General features: G+C 42.8%; 1 protein-coding gene across 1 annotated transcript in view; it reads right to left on the bottom strand.

Moving 5' to 3' along the window:
- Positions 1-11,710: 11,710 nt before the first annotated feature.
- LOC144771756 (DNA dC->dU-editing enzyme APOBEC-3C-like) overlaps positions 11,711-17,393 on the bottom strand; it is a 67,339-nt gene continuing 61,656 nt past the window's right edge. The window contains exon 3 of the mRNA XM_078656054.1: positions 11,711-12,685. Coding sequence (XP_078512180.1) covers positions 12,453-12,685 — 233 coding nt within the window. The 3' untranslated portion in view covers positions 11,711-12,452. The remainder of the gene's footprint in view (positions 12,686-17,393) is intronic.

Below are 17,393 nucleotides of genomic sequence, written 5' to 3'. Positions count from 1 at the left end.
CCTGCCATTGGAGGAACTGTGTGTGCAGTTTACTGCCACTTTGATTTGTGATTAAAAACAAACCTACTTGCCAAGCCTTAAACTCCCCTTTCAGCACATATAAGTCACCCCTAACATAGGCCCTAGGTGGCCATAAGGACAGGGTGCTAGGTTTGAAAAGGTAGGACATGCACCTTTATGTTTTGCATGTCCTGGTAATGACAAGCAGCCTGTTGAGCCTGGTTATTTCTATAGGGGTTTCCACAAACGTGTTGCCTTCTCCTCCTTTTTTTCAGACCTTCTTTTTGTTGGCTTTTAGACTCAGGGCATTTTACCACTGCTAAACAGTGCTAAAGTGCATGTGCCCTCTCTCCTAAAACAAGGTGTGTTTGGTTTACACCTCTTTGGCATAACTAATTTACCTGTAAGTCCCTTGTAAAGTGGTATTCCATAAACCCAGGGCCTGTAAATTAAATGCACCCGTTGGCCTGCAGCACTGCTTGTGCCACCCACAGAAGTAGCCTTTCAAACCTATCTCAGGCCTGCCACTGCAGAGCATGTATACACAGTTTACTGCCACTTTGACTTGTCATTTAAAACTACTTTCCAAGCCTCAAAACTCCCCTTTTACTACATATAGGTCACCCCTAAGGCAGGCCCTAGGTAGTCCTATGGGCAAGGTGCTGTGTAAGTAAAAGGTGCGGCATGTGCTTTTAACATGTGGCATCTCCTGTTAGTGACAAACAGCCTACTTGGTTTCTCACTGCTGTGAGGCCTACTCCTCTCATAGGCTAGCATTGGGAATTCCATTATATTTTTTAAGTGGTAGTTCCTGATCTGAAACGAGTAGCCTTGGCATGTTTGGTATGTTTAGAATGACAGTGATAAATCCTGCTTACTGGTGTAGTTGGATTTTATATTACTACTCTAGAAGTGCCACTTTTAGAAAGTAAGGGAAATAGAGGGGGTGTTTAGGACGTGCACTGTTCTTATGATACTTTCAGAAATCCCCACCTTTAATCATTAAGCGGTTGTGGTGCTTTTATTTCACCTTTTCTTATTTCATTCAAAATACGAACTATTATGACATTTGATTCATGTCATAGAGGAAGACACTGTACAATATTCAACATTACAGTTAAACGTTGACATAAAGCACATTACAAACAGAAATACTTAAAAGAACCACATCAATGAACAAACAAGTGTATACAAAAATTAATATGACAAACATCAGACCAGTCCTTATTTGTATGGCAGTGCAAATGATTGATACTTATTAGACAAGCAACATGCCAGATGCAGCTAAATCAACCGAGGTTACAACAGACAGAAAGTCCTGTTTGTATATGGTACATTCCATGAGCTGGTAGTGGCTGTTACTAGCTGTGAGGGGGCCGACACGTTTCTGACCCCAATACATTCTAAGGGTTCTCCTCAGGACCTGGACGGGGTCGGACACTATTGAAGTGGAGTAATCAGGATTTTGCCTGTGGTTTAGTAGCACCTGTTGATCACTGGATTGGATGGTGTGCTCTGTTAATGATTTAGTCTCAGCAAAGGTTTTCAGTTCCGGGTAACATGCTGTGTATTCAATTGGATGCAATGCAAGGGTCAGAAAGGTCGCAGACACTAAACAAATCTGTGATGGCTTGAATCGGAAATTCGATCTATATCTCTATTTTCCAAGTGCCGTTGTTGCGTGAAATTGGAGCTGTTTAAATGTGTTCCAAACTCTCCAAACCTCTTCTTTGTATGCTTGTGAATGTGTAGCGTCTGTTTTTCGCCAGTTCCCTCAGTCATCACCAGAGTAAGGAAGAAAAAAATGGTGATGACTGAGGAAACTGGCGAACTATTACGACATCCAAGTGAATACTCAGCACGTTACCCAGAACTGAAAACCTTTGCTCAGAAACGCAACGACCCCCCTCACAGCTAGTAACAGCCACTACAAGCCTATGGAATGTACCATATACAAACAGGACTTTCTGTCTGTTGTAACCTCGGTTGATCTAGCTGCATCTGGCATGTTGCTTGTCTAACAAGTATCAATCATTTGCACTGCCATACAAATAAGGACTGGTCTGATGTTTGTTAAGGTGTTTTTTGTATGCACTTGTTTGTTTTTTGATGTGGTTCTTTAAAGTATTTCTTAGTGTAATATGCTTTATGTCAATGTTTAACTGTAATTTTAAATATTGTACAGTGTCTTCCTCTATGACATGAATCAAATGTCGTAATAGTTCGTATTTTGAATGAAATAAGAAAAGGTGAGATAAAAGCACCACAACCACTTAATGATTAAAGGTGGTGATTTCTGAAAGTATCATAAGAACAGTGCACGTCCTAAACACCCCCTCTATTACCCTTAGTATTAAGGTGGCCTAGTTTGGACGTGAGTATAGGCCCAACCTCTTGTTGTAATAATCACTTATAGAAAGTGGGCATTTCTCTGTGCTAGGACTCTTTGGCCCACATGCATCAAGCATTTTTGTAGTCGCAAACGGTGCGATTCCTTAAAATCGGCCGTTTGCGAATGCAAAAGTGCTTTTTGGGATGCATGAAGCAATTTTAGAATTCGTAACATTTTTGCGAGTTCTAAAATTGCGGGTGCTTTTAAGAAGTCGCAGATGTGCGATTTCTTAAAAGCAATGCATCATTACTTTTAGAAGTGCAAATTCGCAATTAGGGTGCCAAATTTACCGAGTGGTTGAACCACTCGGTAAATTTGGAAAAAGTGTTTAAAATGCTGAAAATGTATTTTTTTCAACATTCATGTTTCACACACACATGTCCTTAGGACATGTGTGTGTGAAACATGATGGGAAAAATACATTTCAGGGGTGCATGGGGGGTCCTTTGGACCCCCCCTGCACCCATGAAATTTTCAAAGTGCCACTCGCAATTTGCTGATGCCTTCCCATTCACTCCTATGGGCCTTTTGGCCCATAGGAATCAATGGGAATTGCGAAAATTAACTTAAGAATTCTGTATTCATTTGGGATTCGGTAAAAATTGCGATTTTTACCGAATCACAAATGAATACCGAAAATAATGATGCATAGCATTTTGCACTTCTTAATTTGCGATTCCTTATTTTTCGCAAATTAGGAAGTGCAAAATGTAACAATGATGCATGTGGGCCTTTGTGCTTTGCAGCCTGACTTCAATCCACGTCTAGGCCTGGTTGACAGCTACACTTGTGCATACTTTCCAGACAGCCATCACACAGGAAGGGTTAGGTGTGATAGGGTTACATTTGCATTCCTCTGCATACTGATGGTCTACCTGGGCTGTGAGAGAGAGATGGCTTTCACACTTTACATTTGTATAGGCTGGGTCCTGCCCTCACACAGAGGGCTGATTTACTCCCTACTGATGTCTGGAGCCAGGACTAAGGTTGGAAGGGATGGTTGCACACTTCCAAGGTTTCCTCTAAAGTTTATCCTTGAACAAAGACCTTTTTGAGTATAAGTACAAGAGCTCTGACCCCATGTTTTCAGAGCACTTTTGGATCTGGAACTGAACCTCTGTCAGAAGGACTGCTGCAATTCTTAAATGGCTCGTCTGGACTGCTGTTTTGCTGTTGCCCTACTACCTGCTACTTGCTGGGTGCCCTAAAGACTCACTGGATTGCTGTTCTGTTGTTGCCCTGCTGCCATCTGCTCCGTGACTGCCAAGGCACTGTGGTGCTGCCAGGAGAAAACACCACTAGAAATGCTGGTCTGCCTGCCTACTGCTGCCTGCTTTGTGACCCTCCCAAGTATTCTCGTGGGATTGGGCCACCCCATAATTGGCCGCGGGACTCTGAAGCCGGCCCTCGCAGTCACCACAACTAGCGCATAGCGAGCACTTTATACTTTCAATACATTCACACATATAGTGTTTAGTGAGTGCTTTATTTTCTCCCAGGCCATGGGAAGTGATGGTTATTGCTCCTGGCCTCTTTGAAAACTAGCACGTGGATATAATGGTCCAATCTGACGCAATCTAAGTAAGAATGTGGGTCGACATGTTTCATGCCTAATACTGGCTATGTGATTATGCCATTTATTCAGGACCAATTATGCTTATCTACTCACAGAGGGGAGGCTAGTGTAAGTGTCTAAAACCATACCCTCTCAACAACACACAAAGATCTGTAGTGTACATTTAGGGTAAAGACCCAGACACTAGGATCTAGAGGAACCCAGTCATCCTGGCCTGAACAAACGCTCACTTGCATTCCTATGTCAGTTGTCGATGCGCACAATTTGCGGCCGACCTATCCTGCATTCACAGTATTATTAGACAGCATTAGGCATGAAACATTTCGATCCACATCCTTACTTATATTGTGCCAGATCGGACCATTACATCCATTTCTTGTGATACTTGAAGGTTAATAACCATAACATAGGAACCCAACGATTAAATTACTGTTCTTATAGTTATTTATATAGCAATTTCCTTCCACTCTTCTCATCACTCACACACTCCCTTCCAATCACACCCCAAACTCATCATCAGCAAAAAGAAAAGAACTCCGGCACAGAGCCCGTTGGGCATTGCAGTGCCGGCCAAACGAGGAGCTGCCCAATGATGAAGCATGACACCCTACGGGGTGTGTGACTTCCCTCTAGCTTCTTCCTGGTAAGAACCTCCTTCTCTCTATGGGAACTGCATACTTCTTGCTGAATAAGTATCCACTTGGGGCCCGTATACCGGACCATTTTTTTGACCCTGGTCCCCCTTCATTGTGTTTAATGATTCATGACAACAACAGCAAACTTGTTTCCTTTAAATTCTGAAATCTAGTTCAAAATATTTGTTCTCTTCATAAATTGAGAGCATAACAGCCAGTTCTCATCAGGGATCCTTGTTTTATTATTTTAATTCAAGAAAACTTGCAAGAAATCATGTAACAAGGCATTGTGCTCTGAATGCCACCTCCTGGAGGCTGTGTCACTTCAGCCTGCCAAAAGGTTATATGAAGTCATTGCAGAGTCACAGACACATTATGGTTCAGCGTAGAAACAACACGGAAGAACTTTCAAAGTGTTGTATATCAACACTTGGGTTAAAGCAAATAGAACCACAGTTATGCTGAGCTGGTCCAATTAAGGCATGTCACTATTTAAGCATTTTTACGTAAACTACCAGAATAGGTAGCCGATGTCTTCATTGATCACACAATCTTATCATTCAAAATACAGATTAAATGTTTCTATTCTATAAGTTAAATTGTATACGTTCAGTACTTTTGTTGATTTCACAACAAATCTACACAATAAACATATCATAAAACACATCAAGGTTTGAGAAAATCACTAAATACATAATTTATTAATTAATTTTTAAAAAAGTGCTACAAAATGTAAAAGTAATACATTTTTACATTTACACCTGATCATCAATTTATAACAGTGATATCCCCTAAAACGACCATGTTGTGTGCATTCAATGGCTCTAGTATGTTCGAGGTGCCCCAGTGCAATAGTTCTACCTTCCCCCGACTTAAGAAGTTGGAGTGTGATTACTACATGTTTAATACCTGCACATCTTAATGCAGGACTGAAATATTGCTTGTGTGTACTCCAACATAGAGGTGGTGTGTGCTGGACAGTCTAGTGATGACTCCTCAGATAATGCAATCTATGCCAGCCTTCCACTGCCCTTTAATCTTGGAGAACAGTAGATCTAGGCAAGTATAATCTTGCCCAATTCTTGATTACAGGGTTCCAACTATTTTGGATAATGGCCAAAATGTACTAATACGCTGCATGGGTTTGTGTCTCAAAAGTGTTGCTTAGGTATTTACTTTCCAGCGCAAAACATGCTTTGTACTGGAAAGCAGCCTTAAAGCTATGAGAAGTAGAGCTAATTATTACTCTTCGTCAAGAAGGCATATTATGGCTGGCACATCTGTGTTCCCATGCACCCACCCAGGGGTTTTGATGCAATGCCCTACCTACTGACATTGGTAAACAGAGAATTTCATTAACCGCTTAACCGTGGCAGTTTAGCGGAGTGGGCAGGGCCGCGTCGGCCAACAGACGTGCGCAGTACTACGGCAGTAGTGCTCGCGACGGCCGTTGGCTGACAAACGCAGCAAAGGGGTTATAATACACCTCCTTGAGGCAGGTGCAACGTTGGAAAAAGTTCTCTTATGACCAAACATTTCCAACTTTGTATGAGTGCTGTACAGTACAGCACACATTCAAAGTGGGAAAAGTGTTAAACTTTGTCAACGCATAGTAGTTTGTACTGCAATGGAATCTTCTCAATGCATAGTAGTTTGTTCTGCAAGGGCCCCTTTCCAGTACAAAACCTATGCTTAACATCATGCACACACCCTGGGGCATAAGCAAGTGTCTGAATTGCCTCAAGACAGGCTAAAGTGAGCCAGTCCTAGGGAAGACAGCAAGAGCACCACATCTTAGTAGATATGGCACTGTTCTGCACTCTCCCTTTCCCACAATGCAGTGCAGCAACCAAAGTGACTGCACTGCATTGCATGAAAACGTAGGCCCTGATTCACAAAGGTAAAGTGAGAAAAAAGTCTAAGTTTACGACTTTCGGTATTCACAAAGGGTATTTACGAGTAGTAAAGATAGACTTTTGTCTAAATTTTGGTCTCAGTTAAACTTAAGATCAAAACTTAAGCTCTGAGACAAAAGTCTAACTTAACTACTCGTAAATGCTCTTTGTGAATATCGAAAGCCGTAAAGCTAGACTTTCGTCTCAGTTTATCTTTGTGAATCGGGCTCCGAGCATACATGACCCAATGTTTGTATCTCCTACTTAAGCTTTATGTCTGATTTTCACTTGCAGGAGATTCATTTGAGCAGAAAATGGCTAGGAAGAGCATGGGATGTGTCCGACGAAGGCAAGTGAGGCACTAGCGATGTTCGCCCTATGAGTTTAGAACTGTATGTAAAGACAAAATGAGAAGGCATCTCGTGACTTTTATAGGAAATGGTATATTTAGCATAATCTTTGACACAGAAGACTGCAGAATGTAATTTGCATAATATTTCATGGAAATTGCACATTGTATGTGTGGGAAAAAGTACGTACTTTCACTCATAAGTGGAGCTCATCCAACATATGCCATTATTTTTTTCCCTTTGTCATACAAAATAAGGCACTTGCAATTAATAAACTTTCCTTTCCTTACTTACAAGTGACCAGGTTTCATGGATGATTTGTTAAAAAACCTGCACGTAAATAGCGTTATTACAAAATATTTCATGTTATCTAGCCATTTCTTGCTTGAGTCCTGTTTTTTTATTCTCATCTTGATAAAATGCATTTAATGTTTGCTTCCTCTTCATTCAGAGACGTTTAATCTCCTCTTTTAGGCTATACTAATCTCTAAATTAATTTTGATCAACTATCTTAAAATCTAGATGGTGCAAAGGTAGAACTCCTATTGTATTCTGTTAAGTACTCTTATATGTCGTTGTGAATTAGTCCCAAAATATCTCAAATTGTAAAACAATGGTAATAGTTAGAGAATACTTGTAGACAATTAGAACAAATATCAAGGATTATGCCATTTAAGGTCTTTTACTATGTGCTAGTTGAACAAGAAGTGGCTGATTATCAAAGGCAGGTAAGAGTATGTAAAATTTTACTCCTGCAGTACTTCTTCCGGTACTCATAAATACTTTTGTGAATTGGACTCGTCGCCTTTGCCTTGTCACTCCCTTTCAAACAGTAGTGAACACACAATAGCACTACCTGGTTTATTCGAGATCCCTTATTTACTTTTTTATATGGCGATTATGTCCGAGACAATTTATATTGTATATATGTGTAGCGGTTGTTTGCACATTTTATATTTTATATTATCGTGTCGCTTCACGATTAGACACCACTTTAGACACCACTTCCATGTTCTTTGTCTTTGGCGACATGTGGAATTTATAAATACCAACATAATAAATAAATAATCCGGCAACCATTACATCAGCTGCAAAGATACTTACATATTTTTGTTTTCTACGTTCAAATAAATGTTCTCCAACTTAATCTCCATTTCAGCATACTGTTAACACCAGGAAAAAATTTGTTTTCCCATTCTAAAGGAGGGTTCTTTTTTTCTTACTTTTTTTTTTAGTTTTTTTTTTACGATTACAGAAATTATGCATTTCTCTTTATTTTATAGGTTGAGTTTGAAGTGTATCACGTGTTGATCGTGTTTGTGCTACTCATAACATTACTACTTGAAGTGAGTTTTTTTGGGGTGAAGGAAACATCTTTGAATACCTTACTGATATTTCTTTTGTTGAGGTTATATGTGAGCAACCACCAATGCTGGTGTAAAGGCTCTGTATTTAATGGCAGTCCATTCACTAACTCAACATCCTCCACTGGTTTGAGTGAGAATGTAGAAAAGCACCAAGGATGACCAGTCACTCATGGTCGGGGGCAAACAGGGGGGCCACCAACAACCATTGGAAGGATCCGCGTCTGAACTGATTTTAAAACTCAAGTCATATCCACTTCCACGCGGGCCTCAGTGAGCAAACCACTTGCGCTAGTAAGTTAATAGTCAGTCGGCCTCTGGTTCAAAAGGATGCACGAGGTTTGGCAAGGATGTATGGTCAGGCAGTGTATCTAAGAAAACTCTATATAGGAAAGGCCAATATATGTGAAATAGAAACATAGGGGCAGATTTACAATTACTGGCGCATCTCTGCATATCAGCAGGGATGCGCCAGTTATTGTGCGCCACAGCTCTTGCAATGCAATGCGGCGCACCATGGGGCAAAAAATAGCACAGATGCGTCACGGATCTGTGCCGTAAAAGCGGCGCATTGCTGAAGTTGCGTCTCAAGCGTGACGCAGCTCCAGCAATGCTTTGGGGGGACCTATGAGGACAATGCTGCACCAAGCCTTACGCCTGCTTCAAGTAGGCGCAGGGTTTTGACGCAGCATTGGCCTAAAAGTGACTGAGTGAAATCTTGTAGATTTCACTCCAGCCACTTTTAGGAGGCGTTCCTGCACAGGAACGCCCCTCCCCCCCCTGCGCCAGAACGCCTCCTTATGGCGCAGGGCTTTACAACGTGACGCATCTCCCAGATGCGTCACGTTGTTAATACCCCGCACCATGGCGCATCTTTTGAGCCGGCACTGCGTCACAAAAGTGACGCAACGGTGGCGCAAAAGAGGCGCAAGGGGCTTGTAAATCTGCCCCATAGACTTTACAAATTCATAGACTCCTACTGGACAAAAAAGAACCAAGAACAGTAGGAACAAGATTTTCATTTAAGAGTTTACAGAGCACCATTATCCTGGCCTGCAAGCAATAAAACTCTTGAGGTAAATCTAAAAGGCAAGCTAGAAGCCTTAACTTGGCTATTCAATCGGAGTGAAATAGCATCTTGGGCCCTGGGACCCAAATGGTAAACAACAAAATTGACAATGGCATTTTGCCTCCAAGTCACAAGAGAGACTTCCGGTAAAGCTGCGTTGCAGCTCGACATGTGACAAGCAGACAGATGCTTTTTATCTTCAGCAAGTGAATGACTGAAAGAGAGGGTCCAGTAAGGCCCTGCATTAATGCACATTTTGTTTTAACTTTGCCAAGGCTCGGCAGTGGCAGGCCCTGGCCTACATTGAGTACAGGACTTATGTGAGTAAATCAATTGTATGATTGTACAAAATGAGAATCTACGTCAATCCAGAGGCAATTGGGTCACTATTTGCATACAACCATAAATTACACATCAGGCTGTCTTACAACCCTTTCAAAAGTACAAACACAAATTAAATAAACGGGACAATCAGGTTGCAGGAGGCAAGCCTGAGTTGAATGGAAGGATATAGGGACGTGAAAGTCTAGATTATTACTTTACTGAAGTTTTTTTTACATTTTAAAAATGTTCTACATGTTTTTTTCTCTGCCTGATTTTTCAGGCTGAGATAAAGTGTGCAGAATCATCAGAAAGGAAGGATAAACAGCTCGGCAGAGAAGTGAGGCCACTGTGCCGCCACTAACAAAAAGCATTCGCAAAGACATTAGAGTTTGCCTAGTCGATATCAAATGGCTTTGTCAATGTTTTTTACATGTTGCACAACAGTGAGAGTTGTTAGGCAACATGGCTTAAAGTTTTTTTTTTTTAAACTGCTATCACACAGCCAGCATTGTGCTTTTTTATTCTTTTAGCCATGTTGCACAGCAGCCTGTGCTGCTGTGCAACAAGCTAAAACAAAACAGGGGGGGCGGGCAAAAAGCTACACGAGGGAAGACAGCGGGGACTATGAGAGACTCTGCCTCCTGTCATCTTGTCTTGATACAGTTTGTCGCACATGTGTAAGCAGCAGTTTTGGAATTTTAGTTCAGTAGCTACAGACGAAACGGCATAGCATAGTGAGCATTAGCTTTGGGTGATAGGCAAAATGGAAAGTAGAAACTCAACCCAATAAAGTACATAGAACACACTAGAGAGACTTGTGCAAACTTGGTAAAATGTTTAGGGTCCATTACGATGTCGGGCGGATCACCACCGCCATGGTGGCGCTGGCGATCCGCCCGACATTCATGACCGCCCGCCACCCATTACTATGGTGGGGGGGACCGCGGTGGACGTAAACACAGTCCGCCGCTTTTCCGTCACAGTCGCCTTGTGGCCGGGGCGGAAAATGTTTAATATGGTGGCGGTGTCTATTAGACACCGCCAGCCATATTATGATGGGCTTTCAGACATGCCTTTCCGTGGTGGCATACGGAGACTCCCTGCGGGGGCCCGTTGCAGGCCCCCTGGGACTCCGGGGGGTGGGGATGCACATGGGGGGTACCTATGGTACCCCCCGCATTTCAAAGTGCAACATGGCAGGCACCGCGCGGTGCCTGTCATGTTGTGCTTTGAAATGCACAACGTGCATTTTTACCATTGCGGCGGGCGGCGCTTTCAGCACCGCCCGCCGCAATGGTAAAGATACAGGATGCGCCCGCCAGTGTAGCGGGCGCAACCTAGTTGCCAAGGCGGGACAGCCGCTCCTTTGGCAGGCGGTACTGTTTTGCACGGGGATGGCAGGTGGGCAAAGTCCGCCCGCCAACCTAATGGGGGCCCTTGCTCCTAAAATTCATAGTCACGCTGCAGTTCCACATCGGTCACATTTTCAAGACAAAAAGTAGGGTGCTTGTAAACATCCGCAGCAGTTGCAAGCATTTGGATTATGCGGGTGTGGGGGCTGGTGCCAGCAACAAGTTAGGCAGGGGGAGGGTGCAAGCAGCAAAGTGGGGGAGGGGGGCCTGGGTGCAAGCAATGCCGTGGGAGATTTGTGGGGGAGGAGGGGAGATGGTTTGAAAATATGTGTAGTCTTGTGGAGTGCTAGAACTTAACTAAAACAAAGCACCTCCAGAAGCGTTTGGCCAGTGGAAGGAGACTGCCTGCCGACAGGAAACTGTACTTGGACCATGCTCCAGGGAACAGACGAACTCCAGGAAGAGGAAGTGAATCTGATGCTTCTGACCAATGAGAAGCAAGAAAATTAGAGTGGCCTCGAAGCCAACCACTGGTAAGTATTGGGTGGGCTGTAACCCCCTTTTAGGAATATTTTTTTTATACAAGTGATTTCGCGCTGTGCAACCTAAAAACTAGTGACACTGCAGAAACTTACTGAATACTGGAAGTACAGATTTCTTGTAATGGCAGGTCAGTCAGGCTGAGAAAGTAGCAGGCAAGCAGGCACCTGCATAGTGAGTCCTAGCAGGGAAACCTTTCCGGCCACTGAATGAATATGCCAGGCGTGCTCTGCACATAGAGGCCCAGGCCCTGATTTGGGGGGGGGAAGGGGTGGGGGGGGGGGGTGTTGGGAGCAGAGTCGAGGTCTGTAAGGGCTTAGAAGGCCAGGGCATCTGTACAGAGTGAGACAACAGGTGTGGTGGGTGGACGAGGAACAGAGACACTGACATCAGGACTCATTAAGAGTGGCAAAGGACAGATGACGGTGAGGGGGAACGATGTCTTATGTATTTCAATTAGCTTTTTTTCACAGCACTCAAGGAAGAAGAAAGTAATTATTGTGTGTACTGGTGGGTGTACTTATTTTTTTTAACTAAACTTAGAAATATTCGTCAACATTGTATTTGTTGTTTCTACAAATTTCTGAGATTTTTCCTGCAGAATATAGCCCCCCCTCAGAAATATGAAAGCATTTCAGGAAAATGTTATATATGTTTTCCAAGATTTGGTCTACCACCAGCCGTGATACACTAGCAGGAAATTTGTTTTGTTTTTACTAAGTTTTACATAGTCTCGTCTGATTGAGCAATGGCTGCTGGGTGAACAGATTGCTAACTATGCAGTGCCTTGAGTCTCCTGTCATGATTTACACTAATCTGGAACTTTCCGCATGATTAATATTAAAGGGGCCATCTGGTGAATGATGTCACAATATGTCTCAAACCCCCAGCTGACATCATCAAAGTAACTCTAAAGAATGTTTCTGATTGATGATTGTTAGAGATGCAGGACTGGTTAAAGAAAACTATTTTTTTTCTCTACATTGCGTGGCTCCTCGTCGGGGAGCACCAGCTTTCTCTTCACGCCTGCTGTCGGTTGGACTCTATTCCCATCAGGGCTGGGTTTCTGCGGTGTCTCGGGGCCTGAATCCCCCTCTCTCTTTGCCAGCTGTGTGCACTCAGGGTTCCTGGAGGGAGTTCTTTCAGCCTTATCACCTGTCTCACAGGGAGGCGGGGGTGCGACAGACCCTGAAAGGAAAGAAACAAATTAAAATGTCGAATTGTCCAGACCTAGTACAAATTTTGGATAGACAAGGTGCATGCATTTATCACGGTATAGCGAAAACTCGCTTCTCAAGGGAGATCTGTGTCAGTGGTTCATTTGTTAACTGGAAACCCAACGGTCTATCTTCTAATTCTAGCTTCGCCCATCGAAGCCCAATTTGCCATAAGTGGAGTTTATACCAGGCTCAGGCAGGGTAAGACCAAATTGTGCGACAGGGTTGACTAAATTATGCATCAACAAAAAGCAAATTATGCGGCACAATGCGGCACATTTTGTGATAGTATACTTCATTATTTTCCCACTTTTACACATGGAAACATTTTCCGGGCAAAGGTTTCACCTCATTTGAACCAGTTTAACCCCTTCCACGCTGATGACGAGCTGGGCTCGTCATGAGGTAGCCTCCTGCTACGCTGATGACGAGCCCAGCTCGTCACGTAAAGTGCGCTTTTAAAAATCTCCGCGTACGAGCGGAATTCCGCCCGCACGCATGCGGTTAAGAACCAAATACATCAACAAGCACTGAAAGATGACCTATCAACTTTTGTTATGTTATGTCATGATAAAAATTATTTCTATAGCACGACATACACCGGGTAGGTTTCTTGGCGCTGGAGGGCAGGGCGCTGCAGCAAAAAAGTGGATTAGATGAGATAGGCGGACGTGAATAGCCAAGTTTTAAGCTGCTTCCTAAATTGAAGATGGTTGTCGGTTAGTCGTAAGGAGAGAAAGAGTTCCAAAACTGGGGAGCCAGCATTGAGAAACACAGCCCGCCATGTTTATTTTGTTTATATCTTGGGGGACTCAAGAGACATTGGCAGGATGATCGAAGGGTGCGGGAGGGACTGTATTTCTTGATCTTACTGGATGGATATGAATACCGGGCCGGTGTCCGTCAGAGCTTTATGGACAATGCAGCCAAATTTAAATGCACAACGTTGGCTCACAGGGAGCCAATGCAGTTGTTACAGCAGGGGTTTGACATGGTGGCGAGAAGAAAGTTGGAATATAAGCCTGGCTGCATGGTTCTGTATCAGTTGTAGGCGTTGCACTTGATAGGCTGGGATACCGTCATACAGTGAAATGAAATTAAATGAAAAATTGCATTTGTATAGCGCATAACTGCCCTGGGGCCTCGCAGCGCTTTGTATAATCCAGTCTGGAAATGATTAACGCCTGGACTACCAAAGTGGCTGCTTCTTTTGAGAGGAATCTTTTCATCTTCTTTATTTTCCTCAGCATAAAGAAGCAAGCGGAAACCACTGAGTTGATTTGTGGGTTCATAGATAGATCCTTGCCTATCGTTATCCCCAGGCTCTTCGCCGTTAATGCCGGGGCGGGAGGAGGTCCCAAGTGGATAGGCCAAAAGTTGGAGTTCCAAGGGCTGTTGTTGCCGCCAGTCAGGATCAACTCTGTTTTGTTCGGTTTTAACTTAAGTTGCTTCAGGTTCATCCAGTTGCTAATATAAGTCATAGTATCCCGCAAATGGGATTCAGATGAACTGGTGGAATGTAATTTGAAGATTAGTTGCAGATCATCTGCGTAGTTGAAAACCAGCACGTTCCTCTCCCTTTTGCACAGGGACTCCTGCTGTGCTGGAACATGTGTCCCAGCATCCAGCATTTTTTATGATTTCGGATCCGTCTGCGCTGTAAACACCATGGGGCAGATTTAAAAGCCCCCTGCGTTGCGCAGGGGGCTCCTCCATACTTACAAGGAGAGGAAAAGCCACCATGCGTGATTTTTCCTCTCCATTAAAATATGTCCGCTTCACACACAGCACTTTGCGTGGAAGCGGCATTCCGTGGGTGTTGCTGTGTGTGTTCTCACGCAACACCGATGGAACGAGACACATTTCCAGATTTACGAGGAATCGTAAATCTGGAAATGATTGTCTTTTTTTTTTTTTTTTATATTTATTAAATTTTTCATAAAATTTTTCCATACATTCCAACGTATGTTTACAGCACCTTCCAATTTCGTATGTTTACAGCACATTCCAATTTCTCAGGTGGTTATATATACAATTCATTATTTATACAATTTTTATACCACAAGCAGATGTAATAAGATAAGACAAAACCTATCCCCTAGCCTAAAAACAAAAAAGAAAAAGAAAACCCGCCCTCGGGAAAATCCTAATTTCTTATACTATTCTAGGTTTATCCTACTGGATTTCCACATCGTGATGGGTTGCCATATTATTTTACCTAATGCCTTGGCCCTTCTGCCTTTCCTATCGTATATTGCCTTTTCTAGATTATAGATGTTAAGAAGGCTGGCCATCCACTCTGAGAATAGTGGGGGAGCCTTACTCAGCCAATTCCTTGCAATACAGATACGGAGCACTGCGGTTGTAACAAAAATAAACTCAACTGGAATTGCTCCTTCCGTACTTGCTACCCCCAAAATAATTAATTCATCTACAAGCTTAATCTTAATATTGAGTGTTTTATCAAGAAACTCTTCTATAGCTATCTTCAAGGTAAACAGTTGTGGGCACTGTGAGAACATGTGTACAATGTCTGCACCACTCGCATTGCATCGCGGGCATGTTATTCCTGTTGTCCCTCCCCACTGGGCAATTCTATCCGGTGTATGATAGAGTGAGAACACTGTTTTGAAATGCTGAGATTGGAGAGTTGCCGAGCGTAGCACTGTTCTACCCAAATCCAATGACTCCTGGAAAGTTTCTGAGCCTGACCCCAACTTTTCCATCCATTTTTGCGAAAATTTTGCCCTATCATCTGTTCTGTTTTCTTTCAATTCTGTGTACAGGTGTCTTATCGTACATTTGATAGTTGTTACTATATAATCCATAATTTTGCATTGTCCCATCCCTACCGGGCCGCCTTGTTTTTGTACTAGAAAGCTCCTCACTTGGAGATATTTATAGAAACTGTTTTGTTCTAATCCAAATTTTGCTTTGAGTGCCCCAAACTGCTCAATATTACCCTGTCTATCCAGTAGGTTCCCTATTTGTACTATGCCTTTATTATCCCAGTCATGCATAATGGCATCTTTAAAAATCTCCCTTGGCAGTGAGCTATTTGTGTATAATCTTGTATAGTGGTTAAATCTACCTAGCCCAAATTTCTTAGCCACCCCTTTCCACACCCTATATACTGCTTTCAGAGTCTTAAATCTTGTGTGCTTAAAATACGTGAATTCAGTTGTATTTAGGAATCCATTCTCTGCTTCTTCCCCTAATAATAGGGCATAGACATTAGGTAATCCTGGATAAGTGCCTGATAGATGTTCCGAACCTCCCCCGCCTATTAACACCCTACTATACTGTAGCACTGCAGCCCAATAGTAGAGCCTAAAGTCCGGTGCACCCCAACCCCCTTTCTCTCTATCCATTGTTAAGTGTCTATAGGCTCTTCTTGTTTTTCCTTTAACCCAAATGAATTTATTCAAAATTGATTCTAACTTACTGAACCAAACATTTTCAAAAAATAAGGGAATGGATCTAAATAAATACAAAACTTTGGGAAATGTTATCATTTTGATGACATTAATTCGACCCATTAAGGTCAGATGTAAGTTATTCATTCTTTCTGTGTTTATTTTAATTTTTCCCAACAGCGGGCTCATATTGATTTCTACTAATCTATCTAGTTCCGTTGTGATCTTCACCCCTAAATATGTAACTTCAGGTGTTATTCTTATATCTTGATAGTTTACCCGTTTGTTTTGTATTATTTGTGTTTTTCCTTTATTTAAAGAATAACCTGAAAATGTGCCAAACAATACAGCCTCCTGTTCGATTTCTATTATAGCTGACCCTGGGTCTGGTGTAACCACTGCCACGTCGTCTGCGTATGCAAGTGTCTTATATGCCTGACCATGTACTCCAATCGGGAGAATTTTAGGGTTTCCTTCTAGTCTTCGCAGAAAAGAATCTAAATATAGGGCGAATAGCAATGGTGAAGCCGGGCAACCCTGTCTTGTGCCGCGCTTTATACGTATGTCCTCTGTATACCCTCTATTAATCCTCACCCTAGCTGTTGGAGCTATATAGAGCGCTTTTATGGCTCCTATATAGCCTGTCCCTATCCCAAACCACTCCAAGGCTTTCCACAGGTAGCCCCAGGAGACCCTGTCAAAAGCCTTCTCCGCATCCAAGAAGATGGCTGAGGCAGGATCCCCTGCGGCTCCCGTAACATCCAAAATGGTAATCATCCTCCTTGTGTGTTCTGTAGTCCCTTTACCCGGTATGAAGCCGTGTTGTGTTGTATATACCAACCCCTCAATTACCCTGCTAAGCCTTTGTGAGAGTGCCTTAGAGTATATTTTTGCGTCCGAATTCATGAGGGTAATTGGTCTATAAGAGCCAGGATCCAAATGCGATTTATTCTTTTTCAAAATAACTACGATACTTGCACCGGCCCATGATTGTGGTGTATTTCCCCCTATCTGTGCATGCCTTAAAGTTTCTAGCATATCTATCCCTAATGTGTCCCAGAATGTTTTATAAAATTCTGCTGGTATCTGATCAGGCCCCGCGGCCTTACCCGGGGGAAGTTTCGATACTGCATCATATATTTCTCCCAATGTTAATGGCAATTCCATAGCCTCTTTATCCTCCAGAGTCAATTCCTTGTGAGGGATTCCAGCCAAGTACTCCTCTATTTCCTCTTCCTTACTTTCCACATCCTGGTCATAGAG

This window comes from Lissotriton helveticus, chromosome 8, assembly GCF_964261635.1.
Source record: "Lissotriton helveticus chromosome 8, aLisHel1.1, whole genome shotgun sequence".
NCBI lineage: Eukaryota > Metazoa > Chordata > Amphibia > Caudata > Salamandridae > Lissotriton > Lissotriton helveticus.
The sequence above is the reverse complement of the archived record's forward strand: the minus strand, read 5'-3'. Positions and strand labels throughout refer to the sequence as shown.